Raw genomic sequence first — 18602 nt, 5'->3', positions numbered from 1 at the left:
ACAGCTGGGAGCTGCTCAAGGACTGATCACTCAGACTATATACGTAAACTGTTCAGTTTAACACTCACATTGCTGAGTCTTGTTTGGTTTATGACCTGTAACATTTCTAAGCGTTTCTAGTCTATCTGTGTTCAACCCATGCCTTGTTTTTTTGTTTATCCTGCCTGCTGCCTATCTTTGGCCATCTGCCTGTTACCTGATGATGATTCTGGATTTCTCTGTATGCATCTGTTTATCCCTGTTTTGACCATTGCTTACCTGACTAAGTCTCTCGGATGAGATGTCAAACCGAGGTCCTGACTTTCTGTGGTCATTAAAAATCCCGTGACACTTCTCGTGAAGAGTAGGGGTGTAACCTCGGTGTCCTGGCCAAATTCTCTCCATCAGCCCTTAAGATCATGGCCTTCCCATTCACTGTATTGGCTATATCACTGTCTCTCCACTTCACCAATAGCTGGTGTGGGGTGAGCGTGCTGGCGCCGTTGTCCTGTGGCTGCCGTCACATCATCCAAGTGGATGCTGCACATTGGTGGTGGTGTGGAGAGACCTTCTCTCATGATTGTGAAGCGCTTTGTGTGTATGACCATACACAATAAATGCGCTATAAAATCCATATTACTTACTTACTTACTTAATAAACTACACGTTGATCCCCAACTCCATTGTCCAGCACCCCATCCTGATCTCACGAGAAAACATAAGTATTTTACGTTTTGTCAGTTTAGTGGCTAATTCATACAAGTTCAGTCGTACGGAATTGTACAATTTTAAAAAGGAGGCGTGGAACCTAACCCCACCCCTAAACCCAACCATCATTGGAGGAAAGCAAATCGTACTAAACTGTACGAATTAGATTGTACGAATTCATACGAACTAGCCACTAAATCAAAAAGTTACGAACTTCCATGAGATTGTGTTGAGCACCCTTGTATTACAGTTACACGGTAAAAAATATCTGTTATAATATCAGTTTTCCGTATTTTGTTTATTTTCCTTTGTTTATTTATGCTTTTGAACTACATTATGGGACCTTGATCTTTCTTCCAACAACTTTTAACCTTCAAAAGTTGGAAAAGGTGACTTGTGTTAGCATTTTAATAGTTTAAAAGGAATATATTGTCTGGGTTGATGTTGTAAATTACGGTACAATAATCTTGTAATAAACTGCCAGTACATTTTCTGTTATTTTGCAGACTTATTTCTCTTTATAATGTTATTTCTTATACATTATATTATTTCAAACTACTAAAATGTCAATTAATATCACTTTGATAAACCGTAGAGAGTAATTTTCAACATCAAATGTCGACAGAGCAGAGATCAAGATTCCATTATACAATTTACAACCGTATAAATAAATGGAAAAAACTTGTGAATCATAAAATATGGAAACTAATAATTAACAGATATTTTTTACAGTGTACATCAAAATTAAAGGATTAAAACTATTAAAACAACCCACTTTCACAATAACTTTAATATTAATATTTAAAATTAATATGTGTTTGAATTTCCTGCTGTAGTTAGCGATTACTAGCACAAATATGAAGGGGAGAAGAATTTACAACATGGCTCATGTATAGTCAATCAAACACTTCAAGCGATTATATGAGGAAGGATTGTAATGTGAAGTGGACACTGACAATGGAGGTGCGGCTCCAAATGCAGGTTTATTAACAGGATGGTCAGGCAGGCAACGGTCAACAGGGTGAAACCAATGTATATAGGCAATCCAGAGTCGTAGTCATTAAACAGGCAAATGGTCAATACAGGCAGCAAGCAACGTAAACAAACAAACAAGGCATGGGTCAAAACATGGCAAGGGAACGCATCATAATTATCATAGTAACAGTATAACAAGACTCAGCAAAGATGTGTGTGTGTGTGTGTGTGTGTGTGTGTGTGTGCGCGCTGTATTTAAAGTCCCTGTAATCAGTCCGTAATGATCCTCTGGCTGTGTGTGTGCGTGTAATCAAACTGAAACAGGAACAGCTGTGTGTGAGGTGCATGACGGAACTTGTAGTCCAATTACCGGTGGATTTGTAGTTCTTTAACAAACTGCGTGTTTACCAACGATCTGCAGCTGCTAGACTGCTGGTGATCATAACAATGATATTGAGAAGCACCCATTATGTTGCTGTCAAACAAGGGAAAGACTGGACCCAAACGTGCAAAGTAGAATTTGGCCTCTCATGAAGCTACATGGCAGAGTGAAGTCAAATATTTATTAGAAGCTTCTTCAGCAACATGTTGTTCGTTCTCTGGATTAATCAACCAATAAGTCCGAAATTTACATGCAGGACAATGAACCTCGTCACACAGTATAATAGGTAATGCAGTTCCCTGAAGCTGAAGACATTGAAATAATGAAGTGGCCAGCCTTGAGCCCTAGTGACTAGTGATGTCCTGTGGCTGCAGATATGCTTAAGTCATTCAAAGCAAGAGCCTCAACACGTCTTACTCATTTTTGACTGTTTTTTGATTTTTGACCTCCAGAAATGTTAGCTGTAATTTTTGCTGTGCTGTAACATAATCCATTTAAATGAGACTTGCAAAAACAAGGCACCTAAGAACATGTTTTGTCCTTAATTAGGCTATTGCATGAACTGCCAAGGGGCAAGTAGGGCAGTCCTGTGGTGGCATGAGTGATTTAGTGTGGGGAAGTGGGACGGTCTGTGTTTGTGAGAGTAATGGGAACAGCGGGTAAGCGGCTCGGGCTGGAGGGAGTCTGCTGAGGTGAAGGTGATAATGTGTGAATCCTCCTCCTTCTCTGCAGGTATAAGAGTCAGAGCATGGGAGATCATGTGATGGTGCTGAGAATACAAACTCATCACAGCTAGGGCAAAGCCGAAGACTGCAAAAGACACAAGGATTAATCTTAGAGCATACTCACACTAGGTACAGTTGCCTTGAACCTTGCCAAAGTGAGGTTGTCCTCCCTCCCCTCTCCCCCAACAGCCTGCACTCACACTGCATTTTGCCTTCCGAACCTGAGCACGCTTGCGTCATAGATGATGCGACTGTTCAGTTTAACAGGAAGAGAAGCGCTCTTGCTTAACACGGAGGACATTGCTTTAGTTATATCGTTTTAGTCATTTGGGATGTAGTGACACACAGTCAAATATTTTGCCAAACAGATCCACAACTTTTGAAGCTCATAAATATTCATGAAAGTCATGGTGCTGGAGGTATTAGGAAGTTTGCTGAAGGTGCAGCTGTTTTGCAGCGAGGGGTTTAAATCTTTAATAAACTATGACAGTTTGTGTTCATTGAAATGTAAGAATGATTAATTAATCCATATGAAACAGTGTCTTAAATGTGACGTCACGTCTGGGGCAGAACTCTTCCAACCCGGGCCAGGGCTAGCCAACTGAACTGTGCCTGAGCCTGATACGGAGCACTTACCCTTGCAAACGAACCGAGAAATGTCCCTGGGCACATTTCGAATAGCATAGTGTGAGTGCACCCTTATACTATAATTTTGACACCTCTAGCTTCTTCACTGCAGAATAGGCCTATTTTGCATATAAGCGGTCGAGAAGGGAATCATTGCATCCGGTCAACCAGCCAGCACTACAATCACCATTCATTATAATAGACTGTCAACAGTTTAGTTTCCTATCAGTCATTATTTATCTGATTATTTATCTAGCTTTGCTTTGGAGGAAATAATAGCAAGTTATTATGTTAATAATCAATACACCATTTTATGTTTATAGATATAAACATCTACAGCTTGCAGTTTGCCATTTCTGCCTAAATGGATCAACTTTTTTCCCCCATGTCATTTTATAATTCAGTTTCTCAATCAAATGCTCTCTAGTTTCAGACATGCCCTGCCCCTTCAAGACACTTCTCAATTGCTTTTAGTTTGATGCGCTTGATCTCAACCACTGTCACTGGCAGAGCTGTGATAAAAAAACGAATCGCTAATGGCTATTTTTAAAAAGGAGAGGGGCTACTCTGTACCACCCTCTCTTTGCATTTCAGTTGAGATTGTCAAACATCGGATAAAAAAATTCACATTTTAAAGCACTTCACAGGAACCACGGCTTAATTAGTGCCGGAACATGCCGGATCCGGATCCGGCACCTCTGAAATGTGATTCGGCACCTCATTTTACCAATCCCCCTCCTCAACCGCCCTCCTACCTCATCCGCTGTTCACTTTCACTTTCTTCCACGACTCCCCAACCCTCTTCGCTTTCGTTCGCGACACACCCCTCCTCCATTCACATCCACACCATATGAGAACATTAAGATTCTGAATTAGTTTATTACACTCAATTTAACAATTAGACAGTCTAATTTAAATAATGTAAAAGTGACTCATCTCAAAACTGAATCAAGAGCCAATGAATACATGTTTACACCTGAGGTCCGTATATAAAATGTCCAATGTTTTTGCTAGTGCAGATTGTTATTCTTTAGGTGAAAAATGAATCCTTGCAAATTTATTAACTGAAAAAACTTGTTTAGGTAATCTTCAAACAAAATGTCCTTCTTAGTTTATGTCAGTTTGATGGCTTCAGCCTCAATATACAGAACTTAACCGTATGCCTATTACTGTTAATTTGGTATAAGGGAATGATGCACAAAAAGAAAGCCCCACCCCTACTCAATATTCAGTTTCAGTATTCATAATTCAATCAAAATACTGAAAAAAAGTCTCAGCAACTTCTGTTTTATGCAGACTTAAAAATATGATTTTTTTAATATAAATACAAATCAACCAGACCAATTGCATGTTGCATTTTGCATTTAAAAAACAGGTCTAGAATGTTCTACTATTGACAATTTTCAGAGGTAGCTAAAAACACGATTCGACACGACTTCTTTCATATAGACTTGCATACAGAAGATCTATATAGCAGACCATGTAGTTTAAATCTACTCTTTGACAACTGACTTAATTTTTGCACATTACAAACAGTTTGCAGTTTACTGTACTACCATATTCATACCTGATTTAAACTTGAATGTCTGAAATCATACGTTTAGTTTGAAGATGAAAAAAATCATAGATTTAAAAATATCAAATGGACAATCTTCTCTTACCTGTCCTGATTCTAACAGAAGCCCACTGTGTTTGCCAAAGCAAACTGTGGTTCTCTGTATCATTTTCAGTAGTCTCCTTTTGCCTTCATATGTAAGTTGTCAATGCTGTCTCACGGCAATTTGTAACTTTTTGATTTAGTAGCTAATTCATATGAAATCATACATTCTTATTCGTACAATTTAGTATGATTTGCTTATCCTCCAATGATTGTTGGGTGCCACGCCTCCTTTTAAAAATCATGCATTTTCGTACAACTGAACTTCTACGAATTCGTATGAATTAGCTACTGACAAAATGTAGAATAGTTTTCTTATGAGATCAGGCTGAAAGTGTACAGACATGTTTAGGAATTTTAGATTGATACATCAGTAAAGGGCCATCCATGCACAAGCCATAAACCCTCCTCTCAAAGAGATCAGGAAAGTAGCCAAAAAAGGATTAAAGTATTGGATTAAACAGGTGTAAGTCTGCTTGTAATCCAATTTTAATACTCAGTGTATAGTAAACGGAGCCTGGCACTACTTTTTGTGCTTGAATATTACAGAATCTCCCATAATTCTTATTAAAAAGCTCATTACCGTAAATCTAAGCATTTTTTGTATTGGTTAAAAAAAAGGTCACAATGCACTTTTCATCCTATTGACTTCCATTGTTATGCACACAAATGCAAGCTCATGCGAATAGAGCAGCATTTAAAAAGCCCCCTTGGAGCATGAAGTGAAATTATAATCCGCTGTTCACTGAAATCTCAAGATCTAAAACTCTACCAGGGATTAGAACAAAACTGAGACAGATGTGATAAAGTGACAATGGCATTGGATTTTTTTTTTTATTTCTGGGTTTTTTCTTCCAAGTATGTGGCAAGATAACTAGATAAATCCCTAGCAGCTACTACTCTCTGTTTCACATTGTTCAGTCTTCTATTGGAAGAGCCTGCGAGGAATTCTGGGAGACATGCCATTTCCTCTTCCAGGAATGAACCAGCAGGTGCATTCACATATCGACCAGTGCATTAATTACCAACACTTTTCCTGTTGTTGTACAGGGCAGGGCCCACTGGAGCATGTAATGGCCTAGATGACCTCCTGGGAGAACGGGACATTTACAAGAATATCACATAGCACAACTGGGAAAACACGTGAGTGTAGGTCATATTTTACACCAGTTGCCTTTATTATTTGTGTAATATATATGCTTGAAGTTGTAGTCTGGCAAAGGTTTGTGTTTTTAAAGGTTTGTTGTCTCTTTGGTTTGTCATTATTAGTCTTTAAAACACTAGGCAAACTTTTGGGAATTTATAACAGCTCTCATTTTCTCTAATGTGCCTCACAATTTCTTTCCAGTGTTTTATTAATGTATTAGTATATATTATGATGGATTATATGAAATAAATATATGGTGGCCAGACTTGCCATTTTTCTAGAGCAGTCCTAGATTTAAGCTCTGTTTTTAGTGTCTTGAATTTTGAAAAAATCCTTTGTTGTTCCATATGAAACTTTTCCTAAAAAATCCTTATTTCTAAACCCTTTACGTTGATTTCATGTGGCTTGCATTTTTAAAAACAAAAGTGAAACTGCGGTGGGAAGAAACCCGGAAGAAGAGGATCAGCACTTTAAACATTGCAACAACATGCTGTTGCCATGATTTCAAAGTGCAGCTGTGGTGTAAACATCACTTTATTATCATTCAGTTAAGTTTAATTTAAACAATTAAAAGCATATTAGGCATCAAATAAAATCATAATCTCTTTAAGAGTAATACGCTTTAGTGTCCTCCTAGGCTTCAGTTCAAGGTAAACACCGTGGGGACGCTTCCCTGCTTCAGCCTCGGTATGTATCCCAGTGAACGATTAAACAATGCAGTCCTCTGTAGCACACCCTTGTGTTGTCTGTAATAGTGTTGTCCTGGTACAAAATTTTTTTAAACGTCCATTTAAGCGCATTCTTAAACACCGCTGATTTGCCATAGTATTCACCAGTGCTCAACATAAATGACTGTGATCAGTTCTCCGCTCTTCACCGAGTGCAAACACAAATACACGGACACTGGAGAGTTTTAAAGCAGCGAAGATCAGTCGATTTATCAGCAGATCACTCGTCTGTGTTTGCACTCGGTAAACATCAAAGTGAAGTGCGGTGAACTAATGACCTTCACGGCCAATCACAGTCATTTCTGTTGAGCACTGGTGAATACTACGGCAAATCAGCGGTGTTTAAGAACACGCTCAACAGCGGCGCTTAAATGTTAGTGGTAAATTGACATTTTTTAATTTTAAAAAAACTTCAAAATTCAGTATCGTGACAAGTCTAATATAATGAAAGAATTAGTTCATTAACTTGAGTTAAATAAATGCCAATACCAAACACGTGTTTGGTTAAAAAAAAAAAAAAAAACGTTAGCTAACTAGTGTCATTTCCCTTAACTTAGCTGAAAATTAGGTCTGATATCCTTTTTTTATTTTTACTATCCATTCAAAACGGACCTTCAGGTCACTCGGAAAGCAGTGAAATTATAAGTGTGTGTCATTGTCTCTTCACTTACAAGATGTACAGCCAGGTACACAACAATTCACCACCGTGGACACCCGCAGCCTCACTTTCGCTTTTAAAATGGCGGCCATGTGAAATCAGTCTACAGTAGTAGTTTTCTATCATGCAAAAATGGCATAGTCAGTGGTAGCCATTGATAACAAAAGTATCATCCAATCACATTCGATGTATTGCTGAGAATATACAACATATTAGGAATAATACAAATTTGGGATGGGTGGTGTGGTGGCGCAGTGGGTAGCGATGTCGCCTCACAACAAGAAGGTAGCTGGTTCGAGCCTAGGCTTGGTCAGTTGGCATTTATGTGTGGAGTTTGCATGTTTTCCCTGTGTTTGCGTGGGTTTCCTCCGGGTGCTCCGGTTTCCCCCACAAGTCCAAAGACATGCGGTACAGGTGAATTGGGTAAGCTAAATTGTCCGTAGTGTATGAGTGTGAATGAGCGTGTATGGATGTTTTCCAGGGATGGGTAGCAGCTGGAAGGGCATTCGCTGTGTAAAACATGCTGGATAAGTTGGCGATTCATTCTGCTGTGGCGTCCCCAGATTGATAAAGGGACTAAGCCGAAAATAAAATGAATGAAAGTATGAATGAATGAATGAACACATTTGGGACCGATATAAATGTATACATTTCTGTCTTAACTGTCCTGTTCTCCACTAAATCTGGCCACCCTAGAAATAGAAAATAATAAACTACTGTAACTGACAGATGAGCAAACATACACACAGCCAAATCATCATTCAAAATCCTCATGAGAAGTTTGCCACGTTTCCTGACATCTCACGAGGAAAACCAGCTTTCATCAGTTTCATTAGAGCTCCGACAACCGTTGCCATGACAACTTATTCCCAAGACATACACTGTAAAAAGCAGCATCTCGCCTGCCAAGGACATGAAAATATCAGGTACCTTTGGGAACCCGCGCAAACATCTGCCAGATGACAACAGGATAACAACTCTTTCTTTCACTCTCTTGCTCCGTCTTTGTTTCTCAATCTCATGCTCCCACACACGTGTAGTAACAATAAACATAAAGAATGTCTGAGGCATGTCTATTGTGTGCTGGGTAAAGCCTGCAGTTCATTCAGATGTATGACTCATTTTTGTTATTAATTCAGATGTGCTGAATAGCTGATTCACCGATCGTTGAAAATGCTAAGGCTGACTTGCTGAGAACTGAGTCTGCATTTCACAAACACGTATGCATCACTATCCATATTATATCAGAAATTACATTGTCTAGATAGCCCGCTGGGCATGGTGTAGATAGTTTTTGGTAGCCAGACTAAAAAAACAATAGCCCCGGGATTTTGGGCTACCAGATTTTGCAAGCCCTGCATTTAGTGATATTATTATGCGGCATTTTGTAAAGTGCTTTTCATCCAAATAGCATATATTTGTGTGTGTGCGTGTGTGTGTGCGTGCGTGTGTGTGTGAAGATGGATCTGTCATTTTGGAATAGCCTATAAAAATGCTTTGCTAGTATTTTAACAATAAAAAATCCTCTTTTTCCTACAGCCCACTATGTTTTGAGTAAATTAGATGTTAAATACTTTATATGTAAACAGTCAGCAAAAGTAGAAGGGTTCACTAATAACTTAATCATTTTACTAGAAAAATGGGGTACAACGAGGTGACATTATTCTTCTCACTGTTCAACCAAATCAAACTTCAAAATCAAACTAGTAAGTGTAGTAACTAGGTTAACAGAGCATCAATTACCTCAAAGGCATAAATGATTATTGTGCATTTGTATTGACATGCTGAATGTATAATAATCTATAATACATTAATAATATGATACATTTATAATATGACAAAAAATGTAACACAAACATACAAGTCAAAATTATTAACCCCCTGAATTATTAGACCCCGTTTAATTTTTCCCCCATTTTCTGTTTAACGGAGAGCAGATTTTTTTCAACACATTTCTAAACATAATAGTTTTAATAACTCATTTCTAATAACTGATTTATTTTATCTTTGCCATGATGACAGTACATAATATTTGACTAGATATTTTTCAAGACACTTCTATACAGCTTAAAGTGACATTTTAAGGCTTAACTAGGTTAATTAGGCAGGTTAGGGTAATTAGACAAGCTTTTGTATAATGATGTTTTTTTCTGTAGATGATTGAAAAAAATTAAGTTTAAAGGGGCTTATAAAACGTTGTTGTTGTTTTTTTATTAATAACTGCTTTTATTCTAGCCAAAATAAAACACTATTCAGAAGAAAAAATATTATCAGACATACTGTGAAAATTTCCTTGCTCTGTTAAACATCATTTGGGAAATACTTAAAAAAATAACAAAAAATGAAAGGGGGTCTAATAATTCTGACTTCAACTGTATGTAATGTTAGTCACAGCTTGACTAATATTTGAACCACTGACTAATATTTGAAAATGACTTCTCTCGTTTTGAGAGATAAATGTATTTCCAACCTTTAGAAATATTCCAGTAAACACCCGCTGTGTTTAGGGTTTGTAAATAAAAAAAGAAAACAATGGTCAATTATGGAGACAATTTTGTTTTTAAGTGCCATATGAAAACTGGGAAATAGACAACCCAGGCTCATTCTAACAACGTACCTCTATATACTTTTCTGGAGAATGCCAAATATGCCCCAGGAGCAACGTTTTTGATTTCGCGAATCTCAAATTTCTCTCTCGAATGCTATTCGCGCCTGCTGTTCTCGAGTAAACTCACCAGAGGCCGCTACTGACTGACTGACTGACCTACCCTCCTTCTTCCCTAAACCCAGCCAATAGTGTTTTCAAAAACACAGATTGACCCGCCCACCCACTTCCCTAATCCCAACAGATAGTTTTAAAAAGCAATCCAGAAAAAGAAAAGCCATCGCCTGATTTTTACTTTTTCAGATTTTACCACATTTCACTCTGTTATTTACTTCATTCATTCATTTTCTTGTCGGCTTAGTCCCTTTATTAATCTGGGGTCGCCACAGCGGAATGAACCGCCAACTTATCCAGCATTTGTTTTAAGCACCGGATGCCCTTTCAGCCGCAACCCATCTCTGGGAAACATCCACACACAGTCATTCACACTTGTACACTACGGCCAATTTAGCCTACCCAATTCACCTGTACTGCATGTCTTTGGACTGTGGGGGAAACCGGAGCACCCAGAGGAAACCCACGCGAACGCAGGGAGAACATGCAAACTCCACACAGAAACGCCAAATGACCCAGCCGAGGCTCGAACCAGCGACCTTCTTGCTGTGAGGCGACAGCACTACCTACTGCGGCACTGCGTTGCCCCTGTTATTTACTTGTTTATTTTTATTTTTGGCTTCTGTTTTTGTCTTACCCGATTTCTGGAACTGCTCTTCGCTGGACTCAAACCTCGTCATTGTGGTCAAAGCCTCTCTGCATTACAAGTCTGCCAGCATACATAGCGAGCTAAATGGACAAACTGGTAAAAGCGGAAAAGCCGTCCATATGGAGGTAAGGGGTCAGCTGGTAATCTCGGAAAGGAACTGCATCATACCGCCCCGCAGTGTTCATTTTTAAGACGAAATGCAGACATACGTACTTCGGACTACATAATTCGCAATCTCCAGAAATGTATAAAGGGCTATGTTAAACAGAAGAGCAGACCACAAATCATGTCTACATCTGCGCTTTTTAAACAACACTGAAATACAAAAAGGCGGGAAAATGTTCAGCAGGAATAGAACACAACATTCCTGTGATGGCGATGTCACATTAAAACACCAAGCCTCATCATTTTCCAATAATGTACAACAATAAGGCATGACAGAAAAACGTACAACACACTAACAAATGATTGGTAACAAAAAGCCTATTATTTTGTAATGATCTCTTTCAGTCAGTTTGAATAGAAAGTTCTCTAAACCAAAAGTGCTACCCATAATTCAAAAAACACACAGTAGACTTCATCAGAAAAGACAATGGATATTCTTTGCTTTTCTTGAAAACAAAAAAGATGTTCTCCCTTAATAGTAATGGCATTCCTCAGCCTACTTGGCTTTAAGCAGTTCCATGCTGTCTAATGGCAGAATAAGTTCATTTGATTCCTTGATTCCTGACATAAATCTACTTCTAACTGTACATTGACGTTCCTTGACTCATTCGTCAGCGTTCAGTAGCCTAGGGTGTAATACTCTGATCTTGGCAGTGGTCCTGGTCCATTTTACTCCTATTAAACAAGCATAAAACAAACAGGGCAATCTAACCAGACTGGCCTTGTAATTGGCACACAGAACAAATAAATTTCTCTTGACCACATTAGGATGACACTTTTACACAAAGCAACTGCAGTCAAAACAGGCATACATTTTATTCATTTGTGCTTTCCCAGGGAGTCGAAACCCTTTGGCACTGTTGCTCTACAGGATAGAGCAATTACTGTATGGTCAATGCCCACTGTAAAAGTGTGACAGGAGCAAAATTAATGTCCAGCACATTACATCTCAGGCGCTGTCGCTCAGGCCTCCTGATCACAATGACATTTTGGTCTTGTGCATCTTATCCCAAAACATCATGGACACATAAATAAAAAAAGCCTTTACTTCATGATGTATTCTCTTTAATGTTTTCCCAGAGTGATTAATTTGTGCACGAGCGTGCCTGTGGTTCTGAAGGGAGCTCACGGCGCGTGGCACAGCAGTACTGCAGTCAGAGGAGCCGTCGATCAATGCTACATGCAAGATGCCTGCAATGACTGCACATGTTTCCCCCTGGGGAACCTAATTTAGTCACTTAGGTCGAATTTATTGCAAATAATGCAGGGAAATGCAAGGAATAGAATTCAATCAGACACACCATCAAATAGAGAGATAACCAGTAACTTCATGTTCTGTAGCTACTAAGCATTGAGATCAGCTTACAGTCTGATAGCTGATTGATTAGGAAAGTGACATCAAAAAGCACAAGCATGGGTTAAATAATGATGTAATAAGGACTTTTGAAAAAAAAGGGAAATACTTCCAAAACAATCTTACAGTCTTTTACATTTCTGCAATTTATACCAGGTGTATTACCATCAAGTAAAACATTTTATAATACTTCTCCACACAATGAATAGCACAATACGTGGTATTTTGGGTTTGTCCATTTAAGTCAAGAAGCTTATCTTCATTGGGGTTTTTAGGAAGCATTCACTGTTTTGTAAATTAGGTGTCATTAGTTAATCTTCAAAAATTTGACTTGAAGTACAGTGATGTGATAATTGTAATGGTGGGTTGAAAAAACTTTGCTACTCATGAGGGACACAGATAGTGTTTTACTAGTAAAGTGTCTTTATTAAGGGGTCATGTGTAATAACACATGTAACTAGAAATTAGTTACATCTGTAACCAAGCCCGTAGCCAGGGGGGTTGGGTGGTTCAAAAGACCCACCCCTCACTGACAAAGGTCCCGAATTTGTGCCATACTTGGCTCATTTGTCTTATTTTGACCGCTATGCCATAATAAATTACATAAAATACCTATGAAAATAATCCTGTTGGCCTGTTGCTTCGGTGTGACTTCCGGCATTCCAAATTCAGACTGAGGAAAGTTGAATGTGGCGGTCAGTTTGTTATTTGCCTAATAAATAACAATAGGCTGTTTTTAATTTAAAACTTTAACAGATTCCTATTTTTTTTCTAATGTTATATAATGTGAATAATTTGTATTTATTCATATTTCTCTATTCTAAATCTTCAGGAATTGTTTTTGGTACATCGTGTTGTGGTTATGATGACCATCCAACAAGCTAATGCAGCACAAAATAGTGCTTAAAATGTCACTAAAATGCAGTCTTTAAACCTCATAATTAAATAGAAAATGAGGGGAATAACTGCAAGAAGGTACACTTTTTGATAAAAAAAAAAAAAAGAACCACCCTTTTCACCAGGCTGGCTACAGGCCTGGTAACTACATGTAGGCATTTTATATTTATATTTTTTACATTTTACATATTTAAATAAAAGTGCAACGTAAATGCATGAATCTATATGGTAAGTTATTATTTTAATTCTTAGTAGTTGAGGACAATATCAAGTTGGTGCTTTATAGTCATTATGCAGATGACTTTTATTTCACAGTTCCGCATTGTTCACAATGACTTGAAGGGCTACAGTTTTTCTACTATTAATTTTAATTTTGTATGGAAATGATAGAATATTACATCAAAATATAATAAAAAATATAGATCTTCCCTGTAATAAAGTCAGCCAGCATTTGTTCACTTTAAAACGTGCTAAAGATGTTTGAATTTACTTGTCTATTGCTCCGATTGAGGCTATTCATACTCAGTGCAACATGTGCGTGGATGTATTACAAACAGTAAATCCCAGGTCTAAACACAGGGCTGTCACTACAAAGCGTGTTCATCACTCACCCTTGCATATTTGGAGGAATAGGGATCTTCAAAGAGAGCCCAAACACGACGCTGCCAGCGTTGCCAAAAGCCTGCACCTTTAGTGTCAGGTGAGTCCCCGACGGCCAGGCGTTTGGTCATCTCCAGCTCCTCGTCTCCATCCCCTGGATCACCCAAAGCTTCCGTGTCCATGTCATCGTTTCCCATTTCAACTGGCCCTCCACCGAAACTGTCCAGCGCCTCTTCGGCCTCCCTGTGCTGCCGGTACGTCATCCAGCAGCAGGGCTCCACATCTGTCTCATCGATGCCCCAAAAAGCCAGCTCTTCCTCGTAAAGAGGGCCGCAGACATCAGCGGGGCAGTGCAACTTTCCAGTTCTGTAATAATTGAGAATGTGTGCAAAAACACCTGGGTGGCGGTCAAAGAAAAACTCGTCGATCTGCGCGTCATAATCAAAGTGGCTGTGGGCATCGGGCTCGGCGAGCCAGGCTAAACGAGTGCCGGGCAGAGTGCGCAAGGTGCTGCGGTAGGTCTGGTGTCGAATCCCTCCCACGTTAATCACAACACGGTCTTTCTCGTCGCCCTGGCCCATCTCGTCGCTTAGGCATGTCTCGAGCCCGGGCCAGGCATTATAACGTTGAGAGACCCGGAGGAGACATGTGCGCAAATGTTAAGCCACGAAAAAAGGAGGGCGAACTAAAGAAACGCAGAAAAAACAATTGCGCAAAGGCAACTCAGCTGCAGGAAATGGGTGCATGAGCGCTTGATGTTCTTGGCAGGTGAGTGGGGGACTTTTCCCAAAACCAAAAGCGTTAAACAAACCAAACGCATGCAGTGGTTGTCAAAAAAATTGCGTCGCACCCCATGAGGTCCAGAGAAGGTGCGAGGCTGATGGCTTGTGGTGCACCGCTGGTGGCAGGATACTGTGTGTGTGGTTCTGAACGGACAGCTCCACAGCGCGCGCTTTCCCTCCTCTCTCCAAAACGACACACATGCACTCGCCCGATTCCCAGTAGACGCCTCCTCAAATCCGACAAATTGGGGAAGATCGAGGCTACACCGCAGCCGTCACATTTTAAGCGATTTTTTCCATTTGACATCAGTCGTTTTCTTCAATGCTCGTCCGGATGCTGCCGATCAGAAGTCGTGTGTTGACAGACATTACATCTAGAAAATCTACTCCCTCAGGATGTGTAGCTGCACTCGTACAGGAGACGTCAGCTTTCAAATGGAATAGGAGGGGTCCTTAAAACACCTTCTTTTGTTTTCTCGGTGTCCAGCTTTGGCGAAGTCCTCCGCTGTTTGTTCGGAAGTGACTGAACGTGTCCTCTTTATTTTCACCATATGGTTATTTTCAGTCTCCTTTTCCGCGCGTGTCTCTCGATGAGAGTGAAGCGAAGCTCGTCATTCCTGCGGAGAGACAACACGAGCCTCGTCTGGAGCCCACCGACGCGCATGCGCAATTGCTGAGTGGCTCAGTGCACGCGTGCACGAGATCAGATATTAGGATGCTTTCAGACGGTGGAAAAGCTCTATTCAGAACGACATGAAATATGACATGCTGCGCCATTCCTCCGTTTCTGCAGGTCCCCTAATGAGGCACAAGTTACAACCAGAAAAATCAAAACGCGTTTGCTAAAATGAGTCCAGAGATTAAATTAAGGGTATGGAAATTTAATCAAGGCTGAGGTGCAATGGTGCATGTTTTTTAATTTAGAGGGAAATAATAGTAAATTAAATGTTATTATATATGGACCTCCATCTTATAACTCTATCAGTTATATATTTAAATTAATTTTAATATTTTAAATAATATTTCTACTCATTATCGTTGTTTTATTTTAACACATAGTTAATTTTGTTCTTTTAATCAATGTTTATAGTTATTTAAATCAAATTTGCACTTGTTTATTTTAATGTAATCTAGTTATTTATATCAACAAACTTGTTGAATGTTTTATTGTTTAATATTTGTACAGTTTTAATCATATTATTGTATTAATCTAGAATTTCCAGAATAAAAAATCTATTATGTCTTTTTTTTCCATGGATCCCAGCTGACCCCAGTGTTCTACTGACCCCAGGTTGAAAACCCCAAATCTAACCTATACCATGCATTTAACATAACCTATATCATAACTGTTATTCTAGTTTTTAAGGAAAAAAATGACCTCAAGGGACTAAGCTGAAGGAAAATGAATGAATAAATATATGACAGGAAAGTAAAAGGATCAGTAAAGGACCTTGAACCGGAATCAAACTTGGGTCACCATAAGCACCTCAAGACTAAAGACTATTATTCTAGTTAATTAATAACTGGTGCCTCTGAAGGAAGCACAGTAACTAATATATATTAGACCTGAATTAACTGTTGAAAACAGTAGTATGAAGTTTATTTCAAGAATAAATAAAATGATTTAGCACCATAAAACTCTGAATGTGACAAACTCACATCATGACAATGTATGAATTTGGTTTGATTTTGAAGGTAATGGCTAAAATGTGTTTAATTAAAGAAGTTTGCATAAACTGAATTTATAAAAATGCTGCTGCATAAATTACAATATAAATAATTTAAATAAACATGTATTCATTTTAGAGAGCAAATATTTACTCTTAGTTTGTTTTAGATCTAATGTGAAAGTATGTTTATTAATATTTATAAATGATATACCAATATTAGTTGTCAGATAACCTTTAATCAAAACCCCTGTAATCTTCAGAAGGCAACAAAATAAAGTCACTTAAAGTCATGAAACAACATTCAGTCTTAAACTAAGATCTTCATTTGATCTAGCTTTTAAAGAAATCCATTTATTGGTGCTACATCACATTCAGTCCATGGTTTGCTGTTACCTGTTTATTTTCTAATCATCTTTCCTGACAATTTAAAGGCAGATTACAGTATGTGCTTCTCCTCAGAAAACCCATAATGGGATTTATCCCAAATTATCCTGTTCTGTTGAGGAGGAAAAGCAATTAGACTTCAAAGTAGAGCTAATGTCCACTCACAGTGATGCACGTTCCCATGAGCTTCACCTCCGCTGTCAGAAACACATTAACCCTTATAAGAGGAATTATGACTGATGGCCAGCATTAAAACAAGCTATTCTATTCGTCTACTACTTCTACTGTAATAGTGATTGAAATTCATATATTACATTTTATGTGATGTACCATAACCTTTCTTGTGTCATATTAAAATATGATCTAAAATAACATCTGTCTTGGATCAAGTAAATAATAATAATAAGAGCTCAGTTATTACTTTAGGGGGTCAATATATTATAATAAAATAAACACATAAGAAAGGCTGTAATTAAAAAGTAAGCTCTAGACATTCAACTAGTCGTTTATTTGAACTAATAGTATATTAGTGACATCTAGTGGCAGAACTGCTGAATTTAATGCTGGTAATAAAATGTATTACTTTGTTATTACAACATTATTATTATTAATATTGTTGTTTGTAAATAGTGTCCATAAAGATTACCTTATGTGAAAAACATTGCTAACAGTTGTGAATTTCTGCAATCATAAAAATCAGACATGCAATTTCATTTATTTTTGCTATTATATCACTGAATACAAGCATAAAAAGCAAAGCATACAAGCAAAAAGCATAAAACTATAAAAAAATTAATATCAAAATTAATTGTATTATATTGCTATATTATTATATTAATTATATTACTATAATTATAATGCTAATAATAACTAATTAATAACTGATAAAGTAAAAAAATATTTGAACTATTAAACATTTTATTAAGATAAGCACATTAGTATGATAGAATCCAACAATTTAATTAAAACGGATATAATAATTAAAAACAATTTTATAATACAAAACAAATGACTAAATAACATTCAAATAAGTAAACTGATTACATGAAAATAAATATTTATGTGCAAAATATGTACAATAATAAAATAAATACAAATATGTTGGAAAATGTCAATACATCTTAATAGAAAATGATTTTTTATATTATCAAATAACATTTTAACCCCAAAAAAATATTTATTCCCAGTTATAATATTAATGCTTCACTGTACATAGATGCTTTTTACGTACATTTGTGGATGGGCATAACAGAGGGATGCTACAACCCCCCCCCCCCCCCCCCCAAACCCCCCATTAACATGAGCATATTGACAACACAAAATGTGCAACAGTCTAACAATCATATAATTTATATAGTAATTTATTCATTTACTTAGTTTAATATCATCCTCATTCAATGAGACTGGTGGGCATGAATGTTTTCAGCATAAGTCTATTCTTGGTTTAATTTTAGAGACTGCTACTTAGAGATCATCGCAATGTTGAGTTGTAGCCTGCATGTGTGGTTTTTTTATGTATTTGATTGGTGTCAGAAAGTTTAACCTGGTGCCTTCTTAATCTGCTGCAGCTGACGCTATTGCTGTGTTTTTAATCTAAGGTAAACACAACAATCCTATGAAATAAAATTAAAAGGCTGATGGCTTTTCATTTGCATGTTGTTGCTTATGTAACTATGAACTACTACTTTTATCTTCTGTGGCTTGTGGAACCCCCTGTCATTGTCCCGCGACCCCCTCTTTGGGAACCACTGATCTATGGGTGTTACTTGACATCAGTTACTTCTTCCTTACTAACA

The 18602-nt window shown here is 37.9% G+C and overlaps 1 protein-coding gene across 4 annotated transcripts in view; it reads right to left on the bottom strand.

Annotated features, from left to right (window-relative positions):
* The window catches only part of kcnc1a (potassium voltage-gated channel, Shaw-related subfamily, member 1a), a 61204-nt gene extending 45786 nt beyond the window's left edge, over nucleotides 1-15418 (bottom strand). For all 4 annotated transcript variants that reach the window (XM_056461635.1, XM_056461632.1, XM_056461636.1 and 1 more), the window contains exon 1: nucleotides 13982-15418. In XM_056461635.1, the coding sequence (XP_056317610.1) occupies nucleotides 13982-14551 (570 nt within the window). In that variant the 5' untranslated portion in view covers nucleotides 14552-15418. The remainder of the gene's footprint in view (nucleotides 1-13981) is intronic.
* Nucleotides 15419-18602: the final 3184 nt, after the last annotated feature.

Source organism: Danio aesculapii, chromosome 7 (assembly GCF_903798145.1).
Source record: "Danio aesculapii chromosome 7, fDanAes4.1, whole genome shotgun sequence".
In the NCBI taxonomy this organism is placed as follows: Eukaryota; Metazoa; Chordata; class Actinopteri; order Cypriniformes; family Danionidae; genus Danio; species Danio aesculapii.
The sequence above is the reverse complement of the archived record's forward strand: the minus strand, read 5'-3'. Positions and strand labels throughout refer to the sequence as shown.